This window comes from Lepeophtheirus salmonis, chromosome 1 (assembly GCF_016086655.4).
Source record: "Lepeophtheirus salmonis chromosome 1, UVic_Lsal_1.4, whole genome shotgun sequence".
Classification (NCBI taxonomy): Eukaryota; Metazoa; Arthropoda; class Copepoda; order Siphonostomatoida; family Caligidae; genus Lepeophtheirus; species Lepeophtheirus salmonis.
The window spans coordinates 5548127-5568343 of NC_052131.2; the positions used below are offsets into that span (position 1 = coordinate 5548127).

A 20217-nucleotide genomic window follows, 5' to 3' on the forward strand; every position below is an offset into this window, starting at 1 on the left:
TTTAAATATCGCGCCTTCCAAAGAAAAACAGGTTTTTAAGTCTTTTTCCAAAGACGCCATTTTTTTCTTCTTCTTCTTTTTAAAAATTAAATAATATTTACGTGAACATACATAAAATACTACATATGTATTCAATTTTGTAATTTTATTTTATGTCCGTTCCCCCTTATGTGGGCGTTTGAGGTATCCCCAAATTATGTATTATTCATATATTTCAAAAGGTTCTTTTATTCGGCTGATGAATAGATATATACTAAATGTAATATATGTTTGTATTGTGATATTTGCTAATATTCCTTTCGCAAATAATAATAATTACATATTATAATAATAGATCACTCATATAACTACCTCGTTTCCTTTTCATCAAGGATGCAAAGGCATGAGTCACTTATTATACGTTATATGCATGAATTATACAAGAGAGAGAAATATTTTCTGCGTATCATACATCAGTCGTCATAACATTCCCTTCTTCTATTATTTCTTGCTCGCTTGAACGTACGATGAATTGATAAATTTATAAAAGCTTTCAAAATCTAAACTTTAACTTTTGTGAGAATTTATTGCTCGGGATTTAAAACAAGTCATATGAGATATGAAAGAACGGAGAATATTTTATCTGCCCCCTAGTCAGACCCCTTTTGATGAATTATTTATAATTTGTGATAGAGGTCGTCTCTCAACAACATCCAAAATATTAGTTAATTTGATAGATTGCTTGAGAACTCTAGTGTCACTGTCGATTACGTCAACTGCTGTATGACAAACTAATATATATATAAATTCTTAAAAATATATATATATACATTATTAAAACATAACAGTTGACGCCATCCCGAGTCTATTACAAACTTCTTAATAAAAACTTCGTCCCTTTATATATTTTCTATGGTTGATATATCTAAAGTAGTTTTAGTTGCTACCAATTTCCACAAAGAAAATATGAAGAACAATATCCTCATAAAATTAGATATAAATTCGGAAAGCAATTAATCTTTATTTGCTGTCCCGACTACTCAACAAATAGAAGTGGTTTCCTTAATAATTTTAATATCGAAAAAGACCGTAAATTTAGTCGTAGTTTCCATCACAGAGCAAACATTTGTATTCATGATAAATTTTGTTTCAGAAAAGAGGGATCATGTTTGGGAAAGTAATAACCGGAAAAACTTTTATAACAAGGATTACACTACCAATCAAAGAAAAATATTTAAATTTAAAGGTATATTATAATTTTTTTTAGTTGACGAAAAATAAGTCAAATATTATTTGACAAAATCTTAAATGGAGTATCACTAATTAAGTATAAGTAAACATTATAGTATTACAATTACTCCATCTAACCCAAAAATTGTCTTTGAAGTCCATTTACATGATTAATATATCCTTCTATAGGAGAGACCGAGAATCGAACCTACGCATATTAAAATATACTTTCTATTCAAGTTGTTTTCCCTTTTTTCCCGGGCATTTATATTTTTTTATCTGTTACAAATCATGAGGTATTGTTTTCATTTCTCAAAAAGTTTTCAAAATTTCGAAATAAACTAAATGATTTATTTATGGTAGTGCAGGTAGGTTCGTTTGTTATAAAGACTAAGGTATTTGTATATTTTTGCAGTTTGTTCCTTTATTGGATGTATTCCATGGTTAAATGGTCGTTTGTATAATTCAACCTTTATTCCGAAAGAAAAGAGGTTAAATCTCAGTCATTAGTAGTTAGCCAATTCATATTCCCGACTACATAAATATTATTTGACTATAATTGTTTGAAAATATTCAGAGCTTGACAATAAGAGCATATTCGAATTCAACCAATCAACGTTCTTCAAAACACTGATTTATATGGAGAGAAAAAAAAACATACACATCGACAACTAACAGCAAAATAAATTGTATATTTTCGTGCTCTAACTATGTAATACTTATGGCAATAATATATTTCATTTCTCTGAGGAAATTATGTATTGAATACCACTATTAAATTACCTATTATGCACATAGGGATCGAATTTGATATCTAATGATTAAACAGAATCCTTTTCTTATCTTATTTTTTTCCTTTTTTTTGAGTAATTTTTATCCTTATTCACAGAATTAATACCTTAACATTTTTATATTATTCAAAAGCGTCTTCAAGGCCGTGAATTGCTTTTAGAGCCTAGTAACATCATTAATGTCAAAAAAATAAATAAAATCTAATGAAATTAAAATGTATATTTGAAATATGTAGAGACAATTTCTGTCGTTGATTGACGGTGGCGCCCTCATAGTTATTATTGTTTGAAATAGTGATGTTGCATAGGAGAATCATGAAGGTCAAAGTGTCTTTTGTTTTTCCTTTAAAGACATTTTCTATTTAGAGTAAATAATAAGAAAACAATGGAAGGAGAAGAAAAACAAACCACCCTTTTCTGTTCAAATAGAATATGGAAAGGATATGGATATGGATGAGTCATCCATGTGGTTCCTTATAATATACTCCATACTATTATTTATAGATTTAAGTATACTTTAGTTTGATAAATAATGCGCAAATAGGACTATATTAAAACATGCATAAAAAGTAGATCAGTGGGGGTAGGTAGACTCTCTGCAAAATCACATAGGTGCAAAAAAAAAAAGGAGCAGAAAGTTTCTTCTACCCTACGTCAAGCCAAATCAGAAAGGGAATGAAACGCACCTGTAAGCAATTAAGTCAACATATTCCGTATATACCTAGTTACTTATGCGCGTCATCTCACGTTGTCGTTCGAAACGAGAGGAAGAGAGTTTCTTTTTGACATAGGGTATATATTGTAAATATGAACATTTATTATTTTCTGGGAAATTGCGAATTTCCTTTCTTTCATGCTTTTCATTCTAGAGGGCGCTGGTAGTAATGTCATAAAGTTAGGGGGAAATTACGTAATGCCATACATTGTTGTTGCTACTAGAGAGAGTCGGGCATGACGTCAGACTATACCAATCTCCCCCCTTTAGAAATAAAATAAAATAAATTCTAAATGACTTACTTAGCTGACGTATTAATGTATTTATATATGTCCGAATAGGTTAAATAAATTTCCAAATGGAAATCTGGTAGAAATGTTGAAATAAATAATCTATATTTTTCTTCTTTTTACTTTCTTCCAATCCTGCTGCCCTTCACCACTGCGTTAGTTGTTGTTGTTTTTTCCCTTTTTCGATATCTTTACAACATTATTCGGCACCTATTCGTAGACTGGAGGAAGAAGAAGGGTTAAGAGAAAGAGAATTGCGTTTTTCTCCTGTTTACATCTGCATGAATAGGAGGAGCGCGAATTTGCTGGCTTTTTTTTTTTTTTTTTTTTCGAAGAGCGTGTGTTGATATGTACATACTGTTGTTTGTAGTAGAGGTTTCTGTGTCACTCACTCAAGCAACACACTAGTCAAGGCCTGCTTTGAAGGCTGGAACAAGTGTGAGAAGTACTACGAACGTTGAGGAGAAGAAATGAAATTTAAAAAATAAATCATTCCTCACAATTTTTTTGACAATTTGTAATTTAAATGATCGTTTTCCTTTATTAAAAAAAGGAACATAATAGTTGACCGAAATATATTTCCATTAATATTTTGATTATAATTCGATGTACATATTTGATAAGTTAGCACAAAAACAATCTTGAACAAAAATTAATAAAAGGGTTAGGCAGATGGGCTGAATCCCTCCCAAATTTAGGAATTTTTGCTTTTTACGATTGATTTTTCTTTGGGTAAGGGTAATTTTTTTTTTTTTCTTGAAATTAAGATTAAAATTTAATTTTGAGTGAAAAGCTATGGACTTGGTTTTTGGGGTTTTATTATTTCAAAAAAATCCGCAAATTAATTTTTCTTGAAATTTTTTTTGAAAAAGGGCAAATATTCACAAAAAAATAGAATTTTTAGAAAAAAAAATCAAAAATACAATATCAAGTATTAAGTTTTTAGAATTTTGTTTTGCAAATATCCACAGCCGTTCACAAAAAATTTAAAATATTAAATATTTAGGTATAAAATTTGAAAATTTTATTAAATTTCTTGAAAAACAAAAAATTAAATTTTCTTATAAATAGCAAAAATTCCTTAATTTGGACAAGGGGAGCTACAGCTCCTCCAACAACCCCCCCCTGTGGGCGCCCCTGACGAGCTAAGTTTTAATATGACACTGATTAAGTTGAAAGATCCCATTCATTTTTCTTTAAGCAACATACACATGGCAAATTTATCTAATAGAAAAAGAAATTTTACGGGGTACCAGGACTCGGAGTTTGACTAGCTTGAGAGTTCATTTTTGTTTATTTATCCTTGAACATTGTTTTTGACCTTGTATATAAAAGCCCAAAGCTTGATTTTTCTAAACATATTTTATTTGACATATATGCGGCACACTCAAATAAATACGATTGCTAATTACTTGAAGTATTATAATTTGATTGCTAGCCTTGTTGAACCAAGAATCGCCGCCACTGCCTCAGCTTTCATCGAAGGTATCACTTGGTTAGACAAGAGTTCACAGTAAATTTTGTCATGATGCTGGCTGGAAACTTGGCTTTAAAGGCGTGAAGCATAATTAGCATTTGATATGAGGGTTATCATGGATACAAAAACAAGATATTACTAGTAAGGAAATCTCGTAGTGTCCACATTTCTTGTATGAAGCAACAACTATTTTTTCCTATGCTTTAAAGTAAAAAAAAGTATACAGGGTCCAGAGAACGTTCTGTTAAATGTTTGTTTAAGTACTAATGATATAACTAATTACATAAATTTCATATAATTATAGGCTTAGGTCGACACCAGTTTCAAAAACATGTGAAATAACTTTCATTATAAATTGTCACCCCTAGTTAGACCACAGTCCAAAATCTTCCTGGAAAGGACGCGCATCATGTACACTGGGATGGAGTCCGAGGAAGCCACCAGTTTGGCGAATAGGTCGTCCAAATTCTGTCTGGGGGTCACACAGACTCTCTTATCAAGAATGGACGACATATTGTAATTCATGACGTTTAGGTCGGGTCAGGAGGCTAGAATATCTTGTCTTTGAAGCCACTCAAAGAGACCACACCTGCTGTGTCTCCCTGGATGTGGGTGGGTGGGGCACCATCCTGTTGGAAGGTCATTCTGGAAGTACTTTTTCGCCCAAAAAAAGAACAAGACCTTCCTTCAAGATGGTGCTGATGTCCTTGGTGTTGATCTTCAATCCGTTAAAAGAACTGTTATTTTTTCAAAGCTGTCTTTTGTGGTCTAGTTTTCTACCCAACTAGACTTCAAATATAATATATCGCAAGCTTGTATATAATTATACTATATAAGATTAAATTAACATGACTTTCCGTGAACCCAGTAAACATTAAATTCAGTACTCTTGAAAATATGAACATTGTGATCATAAAGTATTTCTTTGGGACAATTTCTCTCAGTTTCGTGATGAAATAAGTATTTGCATCCTAATGTTCTCCTCTATTAGGTAAAAAGTGTCAGAAAAATTCGCCATGTGAGAACAGTTTAAAATACAACTAGAATAAATATTCAGTAGAGCGCATACCTCTACTCATTGGTAATTTTTCCAACATGAAATATCATTTCTTTTCTTTGTTAAATACAATAATGTGCGATGTTGAATTTAATGAAATTAAATCAATCTTTTGCATTCATATTTTAATATATGTTATATGTATATCTATATATATTTTGTGCCACAAAGAGATAATTTCAGCTATATTTCTCAATTTCTTTAAAAGTGATGGTTGATTATGTGCTTTAGACCTTTTGTATGATTTTTATCTCTAATCTTGAACATGGATTTTGGGTTATATCAAGCATCTTCAATAAACCTACACAATGACATAAATTTGAGCTCTTTGCCTTAACATGTTTCAAAGATAAGTATATATTAGATATAAGATAACTGTATATTTTTAACGTTTTGTGTTAGATTGACCTCTCAAAATTCAATGGGCTCTTACTGTGACCTTATATAATCTTCGTACAAAGTTAGATTGCTGACCAATAGACACACAACTAAGTAGAAGCAACAACATTCAACTTTGTTCGCGAAGGTAATCACTCATGGCTGTAAATATATGAGTGCCATTGAATTTACAATTTTCAATAGATTAATTTAAGAAACTTGGTTATAGAATAATCCCAGATACAGTAACATATCACTTTTATTTTTGCCTTTAACAGTCAAGGAAAAAAACCAAAAAACGAAGTATTGGTTAATTCTATGTTGTGGTCATAGATATTTGCTAAATATTTGGTTTTTGATAAATTATAGTCAAACATTTTTAACGCAGAAGGTCAATTCTATGATTTCATACGATGCTTTGAAACAGGCTCTGAGGTCAAAGCATGATTATCATTTATAGTTTATTATTTCACATTGATTTCCACCCTGGGTCGTAACATACATAATATCATCATTGTTGAAAATAATATGATCCGGCAGTATGCTAAAAAGCCACCTAAAATTAATATTCACACCATAACATTTAAATGAATGTGTGGGAAGAGAGGCAGCCATGACATTTCATTAAAACAGCTGCAAGACAGGAAGGATTTACACAATATAATCCCCACTCCGTATCTAGCAGTGATATAGGCAGGAATGAATCCGATGTCGATCTCATTCCTACTGTGAGTCCAATAAGGATGGACTTAAACCTTCACAACTCCTCCTTACTCTTACTTTTCGTTTTTCACACCCCAGTGATTATTTTTTAAGTTATATGTCATTTTGGCTAGAAAACAGTAGTATTTTATCATCAACGTAGGGAAGTTGGCTAAGATGAGCAATACTAATTACAAACGGGGCAACCTTCCTGGCCTCTACAGAATCAAATGAAGAACAAAGTTCACAAGTAACCCTCAAGGGTAGTACCCTTGTAGCATTCCCCATCCAAATAGAGATTGATGGGAGATCCGTACCTTGTTGAGTACAAAGAATTCATCTTCGCCAGGAGTATCCTAAGCTTCAATTTGAAAACCTGATAGTGTTATGGTTGACGCTATCAAATATCTTCTCGATGGCTAAAAATGTCATTGATCAGGGTATGAATGATTTTCTGGCTTGGTTAATCAACACATTTAGTAAAAAAATATTTTTCAAAACTATATCGATTTCCAGAATGATTTGTGCGCTAAAGAGTAAGGTAAGGATATTTAGTCTTCAGGTCAATATCCTTTTATAAAGCCTTTTGCTATGTGGCATAATGTTAATTGGTCTACCATCAGACCATCCTTTTGTACACTGGACCTTTGGGAATAAATTTGTTCTTGGTCTCAAGAGTTCACAAATAAGCACTGATTGAAGAATTGGTATGGGGTGATAAAATTGGATTGTGGAAATAAATGAAGAAGGTATTCAAATAGTGTCAAACATCAAAAGTAACTTTGATACATCCCAATTGAAATGAACAAATTCCCATGCTCATAAATTAATAATTATAAATACCTAGGTAATTAGATGAGTCTTAATCATTTATTTGTGGACAATATTAATAATAATAAGATGGAGAGAAGGGAGATATGTAATTCCTCTTTTTGTAAATATTACCTAGAAGAAGGCAAGGAACAGAAGACGTATATGATATAGCACTATGCAGGTATTAGTCAAATACGGGATAGGTATATACAAGGGGTTATCTCCCGTTTTCCCGGGATCCCACTTATTACTATTTCATAATATAAGCTTCATTCATATATATGTTACTCATTGAATAACTCAGTTTAAAGTTTTGGGGATTGATTGTTTTATGTAGTATACGCATCGATAATTAATAAGTGATGCTCAACAAAGCACTCAAATGTTTTAAATGATTTAATTTGATTGAAATATGGATGTAATATGTTCCTAGTCCTTTATTTATTTTTATAAGCCATGTTGATATTAGTAATGTTACGATTAATTGGAATCGGAGATGTAACCCGCCTCTAATTAAGGACTTTTACTGTTTAACAAGAAAATTTAATATTTGTTTTTTTTTCCCAAAAAAATAATTTTATTCCAAGAAATTTCATTTTTTGTAAATATCTGTGGATTTTTGAATTTTTTTCCCAAAAAAAATAAATTTTTGGGGTTACCTATGTGAATTAAAAAAAATTTGTAAATGAATTTGGATTTTGAAATGTTTTTTCAAAAAATTTAATATTTCAAATATTTTTCCCCAAAAATTATTTTTTTATTTTTTTCTAAAAAAATCTAAAAACCAAGTCTTCCCAAAAATATGATACTGTGGACGCCCCAGGCGCCTATCACTCTGCAAATGGGGTGGCAGACATTGTGTATTGGTCTGTTGAGTTTATCCGTAAGGTCAGTAGGGTCATTAATACCGGTGAGAGCCTCTCCAGGAAGGCAACAAGAGTGTCACTGAAGACTTCTTTACCGCTGTGGCTATTGAAATTAAAGTGCAAGAAGTACTGGGATATCATGAAAGAGGTTTTGGAGTACTGGTTCGATACTAACTACCTAGAAAGGGATTATTATAGCCCGTGGGTCGTGTTGTATATTTCACCATAATACCAAGAATATATGAGTAAAACTAGCTTAAAATGTATAAACTCTTCCTAAAATTTATATTTAATAAAAAATCATGGTATGAATTACTTCATAAGAGGATCGTGATATATAGTCGAAAGCAAATATTTTAAAGATATGTTTCCAAGGATCCCTTTAAAAGAAAATTCCCTGGGAAATGAGAAACCCTTATTTATACTCATAATCTGATCTCATTTCTAGAATAAATCTATCAGAACCTGGTACCAAAAGAAAATCAGTTTTTAAATTTACGTATTTAATTCTATTTTTATATAACGTATATACACTCTCTATGAGCTCAATAGTAGACTTAATATCTTTGTAAGGAAGTGCTAGGAGAAGGTGAGAGAAAGACATATGGTTCTCCTGAATTAAGATCCTTGTTAAAACCAACTGCTTGTAAAATGATTTTGGGTAGAGACAATGAGGTATTGCTAAAACCAGGAGAACTTTCTAGATATTTAATATCATTAGTGTATGAAAAATATTGTAAATATATTTGAACTAATTAATATTATTTTATTGTGCATTTCAAAGAAAGTTAGACCAAATATAGACAATAATGCTTACTTCAGAGAGAGAAGTTAACACCGCGATGACCTATTAGATATAGAAACAAAAAAGAAGAAAGTGTAATTGCAACAACCGTTTTTTCTTTTCTAGCTTTGTCATTTCAAAGATGTCAACTTTACATGTATGCTGCAATCACCAGGGGGGATTCAGGGCTGGATATCCCAAATAATATATTAAGTAGCAGTATTTATCTTGCCTATTAATGATGATTTATCCATAATCTCCCTGACAGGCCAGATAAAATGCTTAGTTAATTTTGAAAGTCAAAGCCCGTTAAGAAAATTGTGATTACGGTATTGTGAAATCCTTTTTTTTAGGGATTTCATTAAATCATAAGATATACAGGGATTTTATTAAATTACCGGGAAAATATGGTTTGTTTAAAGAAGACAAAACGAACATATTCGAATGTAAAAATTGACTCCGTCTCTTGATAGGATCAAAAACGATATGGTAGCTATAGAAATAACTAATACTATCCACCGGTACGTTTTAAAAAAGAAACCAAAAATAAGCGTGATCACTCTGACAATTTCTTGCATGTTTGGGATGAGTACAGTTTAGCTCTCATGACGTTTCATATCACAACTACAAACAGCTATGAGATGAAAGAAATACAATTAACTTCACTGCATATCTAGTAATGATATATGTAGAAATTACAGAGATGTTGGTTTTCAATTATACTCCGAGTGTAATTCTACATGTAACACCTCAGTGTTACTCTCTGTCATTCATGAGCAAATACATTCGTAGTTTATATGTATATGATGGTTCTCTCCTCAAGAATGAAAGAATAATGAATAAAATCCTATTCATTTATCAGTATAACCACTATTTTTTTCATTAGTGATGAAAATCGTGAGTATTTTAAACATATAAAAGCTTAGCTGTCAGGGCGTTTTAATACATCAGCTTTCATCAGCTATCACGAAGGGCATAAGTCGATCCACAATTTTATTCTGAGTTTAACAAGGACTTACAGTTCCAAATAATAGGGTAGGGAAAAAGTTATTTCGTATTTTTCGCTTTATTTCAATGCTTTATTAGAAGTGTTACCATCATGTCATTTAAGCCAAGCATGTCCTGTTTTGTTTGATAACTTATTGCCAAGGGGAATACAATTTCATAATGACCTTCACGTGGAAGCTCTTGTACTTATTTGTAAAAAAATCGGACAACCTTATATAAGTTGACTAAAATATTGTATCCCGTAATCATCCAAACACTAATTAAATCTGTCAATACCCATGTGTAGAATCCCCTGTCTCTAAAGTATTTTAAGATATGCACGTGTGGACTAAATGTCGAATAGACAAACTGGAATGCATTCGTAAAGAAAGTTTAAAAATGAACATATACCGGCTGTAAAAAAATAAATGAGGCCTTCTAAAAATACAGTTTTGAATAGATGTTGTTGATTAAATATTAAAAAACTGATTATTTTTGAATAGCTTAGATTCTAAGCCTTTGATTGATGTATATGTTATGAATGAAAATTCTGTATGTATCACGATGGAAACAAGAAAGAGCTGGGAGGACCACCTTGGACAACATGAAGGCCTTAAAAACAAGTAAAGTCACAGTTTGTCTGGTCGATTGGCTGATGGGGAAAACCTTAAAAAGAAACCCAAAGGTGGAAGACCCACCCAAGTGAAGCCTGACTACATCATGTCGGTCTTTCAGGTCAACTCGACGATGCAGATGTCAGAGTACGCGAAGGCAAAAGAGGTTGATCGGACTACCGTGGGTAAGGCCGTCTGAAAGGCTAGAAGAAGATTGTTTAGAAGCATTGAGAGGCCACTCATGACCAAATGCAAAAAGAACTAGGTCTTATGCGTTGCCAACAACTCTTGAATTATTGAAGCATAACAGTAACTGGGTAATGCATTGGCAAGGATGAAATAGCATCAGGATTGTTATTAAGACCAAACATCCGGTCTCTGAGATGATGTTTGGGTGGTTGCATCAACTAGATAAAAAGTACCTTCAGTTTCGTTTCCTGTTGGATGCCAGTTATCTGCGGCAGACTACTTGATGGTGTTGAAGGAAAATGTGGTTCCATAGATCACCAAGACCATGAAGAAGTTCAACAAGGTCATGTACGCATTTCAGCAGGACGGGGCTCCGGCCCATACTGCCATTATTTTACGAGAGTTGATGGTTAGTAACATGAACTTCTGGTCTCAGAACTTTTGGGCCCATCAGAACCCAGATCTGACTCCACTGGATTACTCCATCTGTTTCCAAATTGATCAAATCCGCCACCCAAATATTGATGCCCTGAAAAACTCTGTTATCAGCGTTGGATGATCATGAAAAAGGTCTATGTTGCTTATGTTTGCTAGGGGTTCCGGAGGTGGTGGGAGGTTGTCATTGAGGCTGATGGTGGGCAGACTCATAATTAATGTGCATAGTTATAGTAAAAAGTATTATAATTTTTTTTTCTATGTACAACATCATCCTGATAAGTTATAAATATTTTAATGACTACTTAAGGCAAGTCTCATTATTTGTTTTCTACACCCGATACACAAATAGTAGTAACTTGATCATTCTTATGTTTAGTTTTTATTCTTTAAAAAAAGCAATAAATACTATTTAACATTACAAAATATTTTAGGATTTTACAAAAAATACGAATTTTCCAATCTATGTGATTAAAGCAAAGTTTATCTATACGTATGAATGTATGTTTGGATGTTTGAAAAAATACATTTTTGATTTACGATGGATTTAAATGGTAGTCATATTAATTAAATCTGGCAAGTATCTTGCGTAAAGCGTGTATTTAGGATACATTGTATATAGTGCTCCCTGATGTATATACTATTCATATTTTTTATGTATGAAATAACAATGTAGTCATATTAATGAAATCCTGCTGGCGTATGGCATACAAAATCGAGCGTGTATATAATGTTGCTCCCTCATGTATATAATATAGCAATAAAGTATAAATAAATAAAAGGAGTATAGTATACATTGAGTACTTTATAATATTGTTCTCTTGCTATTATGTATATCCTGATCCATATATATTCATAGTGATTTTTGAAATAATTGTCAAGGAAAAAAAAGGAAAGTGACTAATCAGAAAAAAGAGCAAGATTATTTTAATTGGATATTATATCTATGACCAATATAATATATATGAAGATAAAGGAAAATAAGGAAACATTTTAACGGTTCCAATGAAAAAGTGCTTACCACTTTAGTCACAGTTATCAATTATTCACGCTGATATGTAAAAATAAATGTAATCTCGGAGGCATTTAGTTCAACTCATATTAAAAAAAAACTTGATATAAAATTAAAAAAACAGAAAATGAATGTGACCTTCTTCTACTTTATTAAACAAAATGTGTCTGCTTGTCGACGCCTAATTACTCCAGGTAATGCCGGGTACTAACGTTAGTTATAGATTAGTTTCAATATTTTACAGTAATTTATAAAATAAATACATATAATTTTGTAAAGTAGAATTTTTATACTCTAATCTAATGCATGTTTTAAAAATTCGTTTAAGACTTCGATTCAGATCTATTTACTTTTTAGAATTTTATTTCTACTACCGTTATATTTTGTATTTGAGAAATGATCCTTTTAGCAGAAGCTCCCACCTTTTCCAAGAAGATTGTCAAGACCTTCATGACAAATTTTAGTCTATAATTAAACAAATTATTCCGTCCTATAATATAATTATACTTGGTTTGTGATAAATAATTCAACATCCTTTCACAAACAGTTTCAAATATTCATCCCAATTAGAAGTTGTTTTTTTTTTTTTTCACGAAGTGGTCTCAAAATAGTTTACAAATTTTATTATTTTTTTTGGATCATTTTTGGTCTTTTAGCAGGACGGGTTGCAATATGGGATTACGATATAGACGTGACATTTGTTTTGTAGAAGTTGAAACAATCATGTACAATCGAGATCGATGGTTGTGTAAGTGAGCCTATTCTTCTCAAAAGGAGCTGCAGGCAAGGATGTCCCCAGTACCTTTGTTATTAATTTCCGCAAATGAATAATTTAGTATATCTCTGCTAAGGAGATATAGTGGCTTTGGAATTACCTTAGGCAGTTCTAAACATTTACTTGATACTAATGTGGATGAATCCAAAATTGAACGTAGTTAACAAAAGTAAAAATGCTGTTCTCCTATCAGGGATTTGATAGGCAGACTGTTCGACTAAACTTTTAGAATGTAATGTTAAAAACAGGGTTGAAATTTTGGGCATTGAATGTCAAAGGTACGGAGAAACTTACACAAATTGTAATGTGTAATTTGGTTTATAAAAAAGTATCAAAAGAGATCCCTTGGAAAGACCAAGGCTTTGGATTTAGCGTTATTGAATTCCAAAGCTCTTATTTCCAGCAAAATTACAAATTATGAGCCCTTGGCTGCTGAAGAGATAAGCCTTCTCTTTGATGGTTCTGGACACCTCTGGATCTGGATGGAAATATAAAAGGAGATATTATTAGGTATTTTCCATTTAAGTCAGCAACATATTTTAACTCTTTAAAGTGGATTGTACGATCTAACAAAGCTATTAAAAAGAAATAGTCTTGCTATAGATACTGTTTGTACTTTTGATTGTGGATTACTTCTTATATTTTATTATTATTTTCTCCTGATTTAGTTTTTGCTATATGCTTGTATGTGTGTTTTCAACTGTGTATGGTGAAGGACTTTATTTAGTTGTTTTTTATCTGTATTATGTGAATAATGATTAAGTAGATTTTTTTTGGAGAGGGATAATTATAAACGAAAATACTTATTTATGTGTGTTTTTTTTACATGATCCTTCATTTACCTCTAATGTAATTTGGGCATAAATATTAAAAACCCCAATACAAAAATAAATGAACAAAGTTACTTTTTCACCATAGCAATAAGTGATTTTTATTAGAAAAGTAAAATATTACTTCTTTAATAACTTTTATTAAACATCCTTCGAGATTTCAATTTTGATATCAATATAAGAAGGTAATCCATGAATAAGTAATCTGCTAGAATGAAGAGTATAGTTATAAAAAAAAGTGTAAATATTGTGTAGTAGTGTATGTATATTGGAAATATATTATATGTTATGTTGCGTTAAATTAAAAATATATAAGACATAATTTATGTCATTGAAATGATAAATGTTTCATGCTTAAACTTTCTAAAAATATATTTTTTGAAATGGCTTCAAATAAAAAGATTTACTTTATTATGAGAAAATTCTTTTGCACTCCCGTCAATCATGAACAAGATTACATTTTCAGGGGCGTTTGTAGGTTTATATTTTTATATTTGGGGCGGGGTTTGGTTTCTCTGACTTTTTAGAAAAAAATACAGAAATTAAAAGCTTTGCTCCGCTGCAAAATTTGGTCAAATGATCTTCTTTTATTAGGAAACAAATCCTAAAATAATTTTTTTAACCCTTTTTTTCATAAACTGACTGATATATAGTTGTTTTTCTCTGATAGTTCTTGATTTGAAATTGGTTATTAAATAGTTGTCAATACTTTGATTTATTATTTTGATTAAAGAATTCAATTAAAAATTTATAAAGTTCAAAAGAACCAAATTTACTTTTTAAATATTAAATACTTAAGTGAATTTTTCACAATAAACTTAAATAATATTAAAAGGAAACCTAATACCTTTAAATAATTAATTTTAATTAAATTTGACCAATAATCAAGACATCTCTTGTAGAATTTCAAGCATACTTGCACTTTTACTTACCCGAACATTGTTCCTCATTCCTCGTTTCTCTGTTTGTCTCTTTCGAGAAATTTTTGTGCACTTCTTTATACGAATCTAGCAATATTTTCGAATATTTTTTGACTAATACTATGACAATCTGGTAGATAAATATTTGTTGTGTCTTTTTCAATTAGACCTTCCAGATTTTTGGTGATATTTCTTGAATCACTAAATTTTTAAGTTTTAGTAAGGTTGAGTAATCGCTTCTCAGCTTTAACGAATATTTTTCAAAGACATCCTTGATACAAAAGCTTACGGATTGGGCGGTATAATATTTTATCTTAGGCTATAATCCTTTTTTATTCGAAATACACGTTACCATTATAAAAAATATATTGCAAGTAATAAGTATTGGCTAATAATGATAAATAATTAAATTAAGCCAACAAAGTAGTAGTTAAATTTCCTTCAATAGCTTTAAAATAGACCTATGGCAGTTGAAAATTTTAAGCCAATCAGCAAAGAGAAGGAAAATACATGTTCTTTTTATACTGAGTGTCCACTCTTTCCTTTGCATCCTATAGCCTAATCCATCCAGTATAGTTCATAGATGACAAGAGAGTGGTGAAATTGAAATTGTATATGAACAAAAATAGAAAATAACGACTTCCACTCTTTTTACAAACAGATCCTGTGGTGTGTGACCCTATTTCCATGTTTTATGAATACATGCTACTAAACATATCAAGGACATAATTTAGTCAGTTTAAGGTTTGTATTCAAATTTCTGGTATCAGTTGAGGTACACACTATACTATAACTTATAATATTCATTTGATTAATGAGACTTAATATGTTTCGATATGGTCCCTTTCAAATAAAATATATCTATCCATTTCTAATTTTTTCATTGTGGAAATGATGTTTTGCAAATCAAAATAACAATTTTGATTTGAAATTGTTAAATAGAAGAGTGATATTGTAACAAAATATTTAAGATTAAATAATAATGACAACATCTATGGAAAAGAAAAATTCCTACTTCATATATCCAACTCCAAATAAAAACGGGCAAGCTAAAATTTACACCAGATTTTCATCACTACATATGCACATTGAGTTCTTGAGAAAAAAAAATTCTGAGCATGTATGTAGTACAAAAAAACTACGTCGTTCCATACCCTGTTTTTATTCTAATACGTCATTAGTAGAGTTGAGCAGTTTGAGATGAAAAAAAACCACAAGGAGAATGCAAGACATGAATTAATATCCTAGTCAATATCAGCCACTTGATATATAATTTGGGAGGGGGGGATGCCTACTGCTATAAAGAAGAAAACCTTCTACATTTAAAATAACATTAGTACAGTGAAAATACTATAAGTGTATTTAAATTTATATCTATTTATTTTATAAGGCATTTTTAAAACAATCTACGCCAAAGATAGATAATAATGCCTGGTTCAAAGGGAGAAGTAAGCAAAACGACCCAGCTATATAACTAATCTGATCGAGATACAAAAGTACAGTTCGAACTGATAGTATAAAAACATAAAAAGGCGGCGAATATGTCAAGCGGCAAAATATCCTCGTGGCAAAATTATTAGGGGGTAAAATGTAGGCTGTAAAATAAGCTTGAATCTTTTTTCGTTACAAACTACTCAAATCGAGAGACGAAGAATGAGGGAGAATGGGGTTTTTAAGATCATTCCTGATAATAAATAAGACTCTACGAACGTTGAATGATTGTCAAGGGTGCGTGGTATGCTTACAACATATATTTATATAACATAAATAAATCACTTTTTTATATGTTCATACCTATAAATATTTTTTGTTTTTTTTGCGTGAACTCATTGAAATGTGTTGTTAAATGTGTAAGTATATAGGAAAATAATGGAATTAAAATTATGTAGAATAAATATTATATAAACAAGCCTATCAAATACAAATATCAAAAAGATTTTCCTAATAGTAACAATAACCAAGTCTTTAGGGGAGTTTTTTTTCAGAATCCCTCTCGACAAAATGAGGCTTAAACATACATTTTTCATCATATAAAACATAGTTTGATAAGACACTAATAAAGTACAATGTAAGTTTAATTCTTCTAGATTAGTAGATTTGATTAACTAGTACATTGAATTAATAGTTACAAATATATCATATTGCCACGTGGACAATCATAAAAAAAATTTCAAGTTCTACTTTGACGTAATTTATTTTTTAATTTGTAGATGTTGTCTGTTCAAACTATAATTTTCACGTCCCGTGGTATTAATTTGATATTGAAAGGCTTGGGTATGGATGTAATCCCAGAGATAAAATCTGTGGAGGGTATTTCCCCATCTATACTGCGTAATTCAAATCTCTGTAGAATACTTGTAAAGAAAGAGAAAATCTCCATTCGAGCCAAATTTTCTCCAGGACAGGATCGCTTTCCAATAGAGAAGGGTATGAGATACTCATTCTTGATAAACTTCACTCCTCCATCTGATGCCACTTCTAGGAATCTATCCGGATTGAACTGATCTGGATTAGGTCCAAAATACTTAGGATTCCGAAAAATACCGGAAAGATATGCGTTCACAACATGTCCTTTGGGCACGACGTAGTTCCCTACTTTTGCGTCTCCACTGTAGGTTGCATGTGGAACCCCCATGGGTGTGATATTCCCACGTCGCTGTATCTCACAAATAACCGCCTCAGTGTAAGGCAAATGAATACGATCCTCACTCCTTGCCTTTCGAAAACTCTCTCCATCTCCCTCATGAAGAAAAAGATCCAGCTCTTCCTGTACCTTTTTTTGAATTTCTGGATGTCGAACCATGAAGAGGACGCCCCAAGATAGTGTACTTGATGTTGTTTCAGATCCTGCAAAGAAAAGATCCAGGAGTGTCTTACTAAGATTCAATTTCCCCAACTCCCCTCGAAAGCTGTCATTTTCTTTGTCTGGATTCTCTTCAGAGTCTTTTATTTTGAGGAGATAGGTGTCGATAAAGTCTCTTGGATGATTTGGATCAAAGTTGGCCTCATGATTCTTGACAGCTGTTTGAAGAAATTCGTAGACGGCAGCTACTTTGGATGTTACCTCCTGGGTATCATCGATTCCAGGATAAATAGTCCTCAGAAAAGGAAAGATTGCTGCAATTGTGGGCTTCAAATTTGTAGATAGAATAGCATCTCCCACTTTATGCACTATTTTTTGTAGTTCTGGATCCCTGTACTCGAAACGTGTCCCTGCCACTATCCTCCAAAGAACGTTTAGAATTCCAATATTGAACAAATTGGCAATACGTATGTTCCCTCCTGTCTGGATATTCTCTTCATTTAGAAAATTTACGAAGAGAGTAGCCTCTTCCATGAGCATGTCCTCCATGGAAGACCTTCCAAATCCAAAGTTCTTGAGAGTAGAAAGCATAAATCGTCTTTGTTGCTTCCAAATAGACCCGTAGCTCCAAAGTACTCCATCCACACCAATTCCTTGATATAGCTTCTTAGTGTAGTCAATGGAAAAGTCATGTGCGAGACGATAGTTTAAATCATCAGTCTTAAGAATCTTTTTAAGTATGTCAAAGTCCGATATCATTACCATACGAATCCGAGCTGCCACTTGTAGACAGAGTACTCCACCCACATTAAATCGATCAAAGATGCGATCGAACCCTTCTTGAAAGTTTTTCCCTGCACTTCGAAGATAAAGAGAATGACCAAAGAGTGGAAGACGAAAGGGTGGAGTGGGGGGATAGTTTTGGGGGTATTTCCATTTAATTTCGTAGAGAATGACAGCCAATATGAGACATACAGTAATCACAAGAGCCACAGCCATGCTTTCAATCTTTAAGACGTGGGAAAAGTAAAATTTATGATCGTTTTTTTGTAATAGTTTGAACCCTCTTTCTTGCCTTTATCAATCTCTCATCATCTTTTTGAAGTGATAACTTTATCTAATTTACCACACCCATGGCCATGTTATCAAATAGTCAATATTTGGAAGCTAAGATTACAATGATCATAGCTGTACAATAAATATATATATAAGTTGTAACTTGTCTAAGCATAATATGCCTTATTTTATTATAAAATCATTCATTTGTATTCACAACTATTTATTGAGGGTATCATTTCATTTTGATACATTAAAATTACTAGGCTCTTTATTAGGTATTTATGAATGATATAAGTCTGAACCATGGAATTATTTCAAGTGGCACAGAATGCTATTCAATCATAATTTTATTTTCTTGAGTCAACAATTGCACCATTAATATATCCAAACAAAGGGGTCTCACAGTACTTTAATTCCCTCAAAAAGCGTCCATTGATTTTATATTTTATTTTTACAATTCCAGATGTAGTTTAAGTATTATATCACTTATTTATCAAAATATATTAAGTTAAACTGATTTCGTATATTTTTATAGCATTTCTCTTTATATTTATGAAAATTATTGAAACATAATTTATTTGTTGATACAGGGCAAATTAACGAAAACATAAATTTAATCTATCTCATCAGAGTAATCGTTTACTTTATCAATATAAATATGAATTAGGTTTGCCGATAACTTTTGTTTATTTTTTTTATAAATATATTCTTATGAAAGTGAAATATTAAAGAGTTACTGCTTATCAGAAGACGGCGAATCTGATCAGTTAGGGTACTAATTCTTGATTATTTTCTTAAGTGATTTAGTCTAGAATTTCTAATTTCTTAATTTAATGCTTCTACAGCTTCTTCAGAATAAAGCCCAATTGAAAAAATAGAATTACTCAATTACTTGTTTTTCATGCATAAAGACTATTTTCATAGATGGAGGCATAATGTATATATACATTTTGGTTTACAGACTGGAAGAAGGGAACATGTTCCATATAGAGGGTTTCGTACCAAAAGAAAAATTGACAAAAGAAAATATTTTACCATGACGAATATTGCTCTTTGCAATCGAAATGAACATAGATACATATACTTTTGGGGTATCTACTTTTTATATCAAACAGTGGGCGTGCAAGCCTTAATTGCTTATTGAACCCTTGTAAAATTCCTAAAGAATTTTTTTGAAAGCATAAAATATTCATTATATGATAATACACATATTTTTTCAAATAAAATTAAATTCAAATATTCATTTTTTTGAAAAAATTTCAAACATCTACAACCATTAACAAAAAAATGAATTTTTTTTCCAAAAAATTTCAATAAATACATTTTTAATTTTAATTTATTTGAAAAAAAAGTTAAAAAGTCTTTAGATATTAACTAAAAATTAAATATTTTTTTTTTTTTGAATAATTTCATTTTTTGCTCGGATGCATAATTTTCCCAGATGACGAAAAAATATTTTATTGAAAAGCAAAAATTCCTTTTTTTTTTTTTTTGGGGAGGGGAGCCTACAA

At 31.3% G+C, this 20217-nt stretch overlaps 2 protein-coding genes across 2 annotated transcripts in view; both read right to left on the minus strand.

Annotated features, from left to right (window-relative positions):
- The window catches only part of LOC121115018 (uncharacterized), a 47282-nt gene extending 43897 nt beyond the window's left edge, over window positions 1-3385 (minus strand). Inside the window, exon 1 of the mRNA XM_040709164.2 lies at window positions 3018-3385. The gene's annotated coding sequence lies outside the window, so the exon portion shown is untranslated. The remainder of the gene's footprint in view (window positions 1-3017) is intronic.
- A 13175-nt stretch (window positions 3386-16560) lies between these two features.
- Window positions 16561-18751, minus strand: LOC121115047 (cytochrome P450 2C15). Its single transcript, XM_040709206.2, has one exon. The coding sequence runs from the start codon at window positions 18644-18646 to the stop codon at window positions 17066-17068; it is 1581 nt and encodes a 526-aa protein (XP_040565140.1). The 5' UTR covers window positions 18647-18751; the 3' UTR covers window positions 16561-17065.
- Between the last annotated feature and the right edge of the window lie 1466 nt (window positions 18752-20217).

Bases quoted from the DNA above. Each gene is read 5' to 3' on its own strand.
- LOC121115047 (XM_040709206.2), bottom strand. From the start codon at position 18,646: ATGGCTGTGGCTCTTGTGATTACTGTATGTCTCATATTGGCTGTCATT.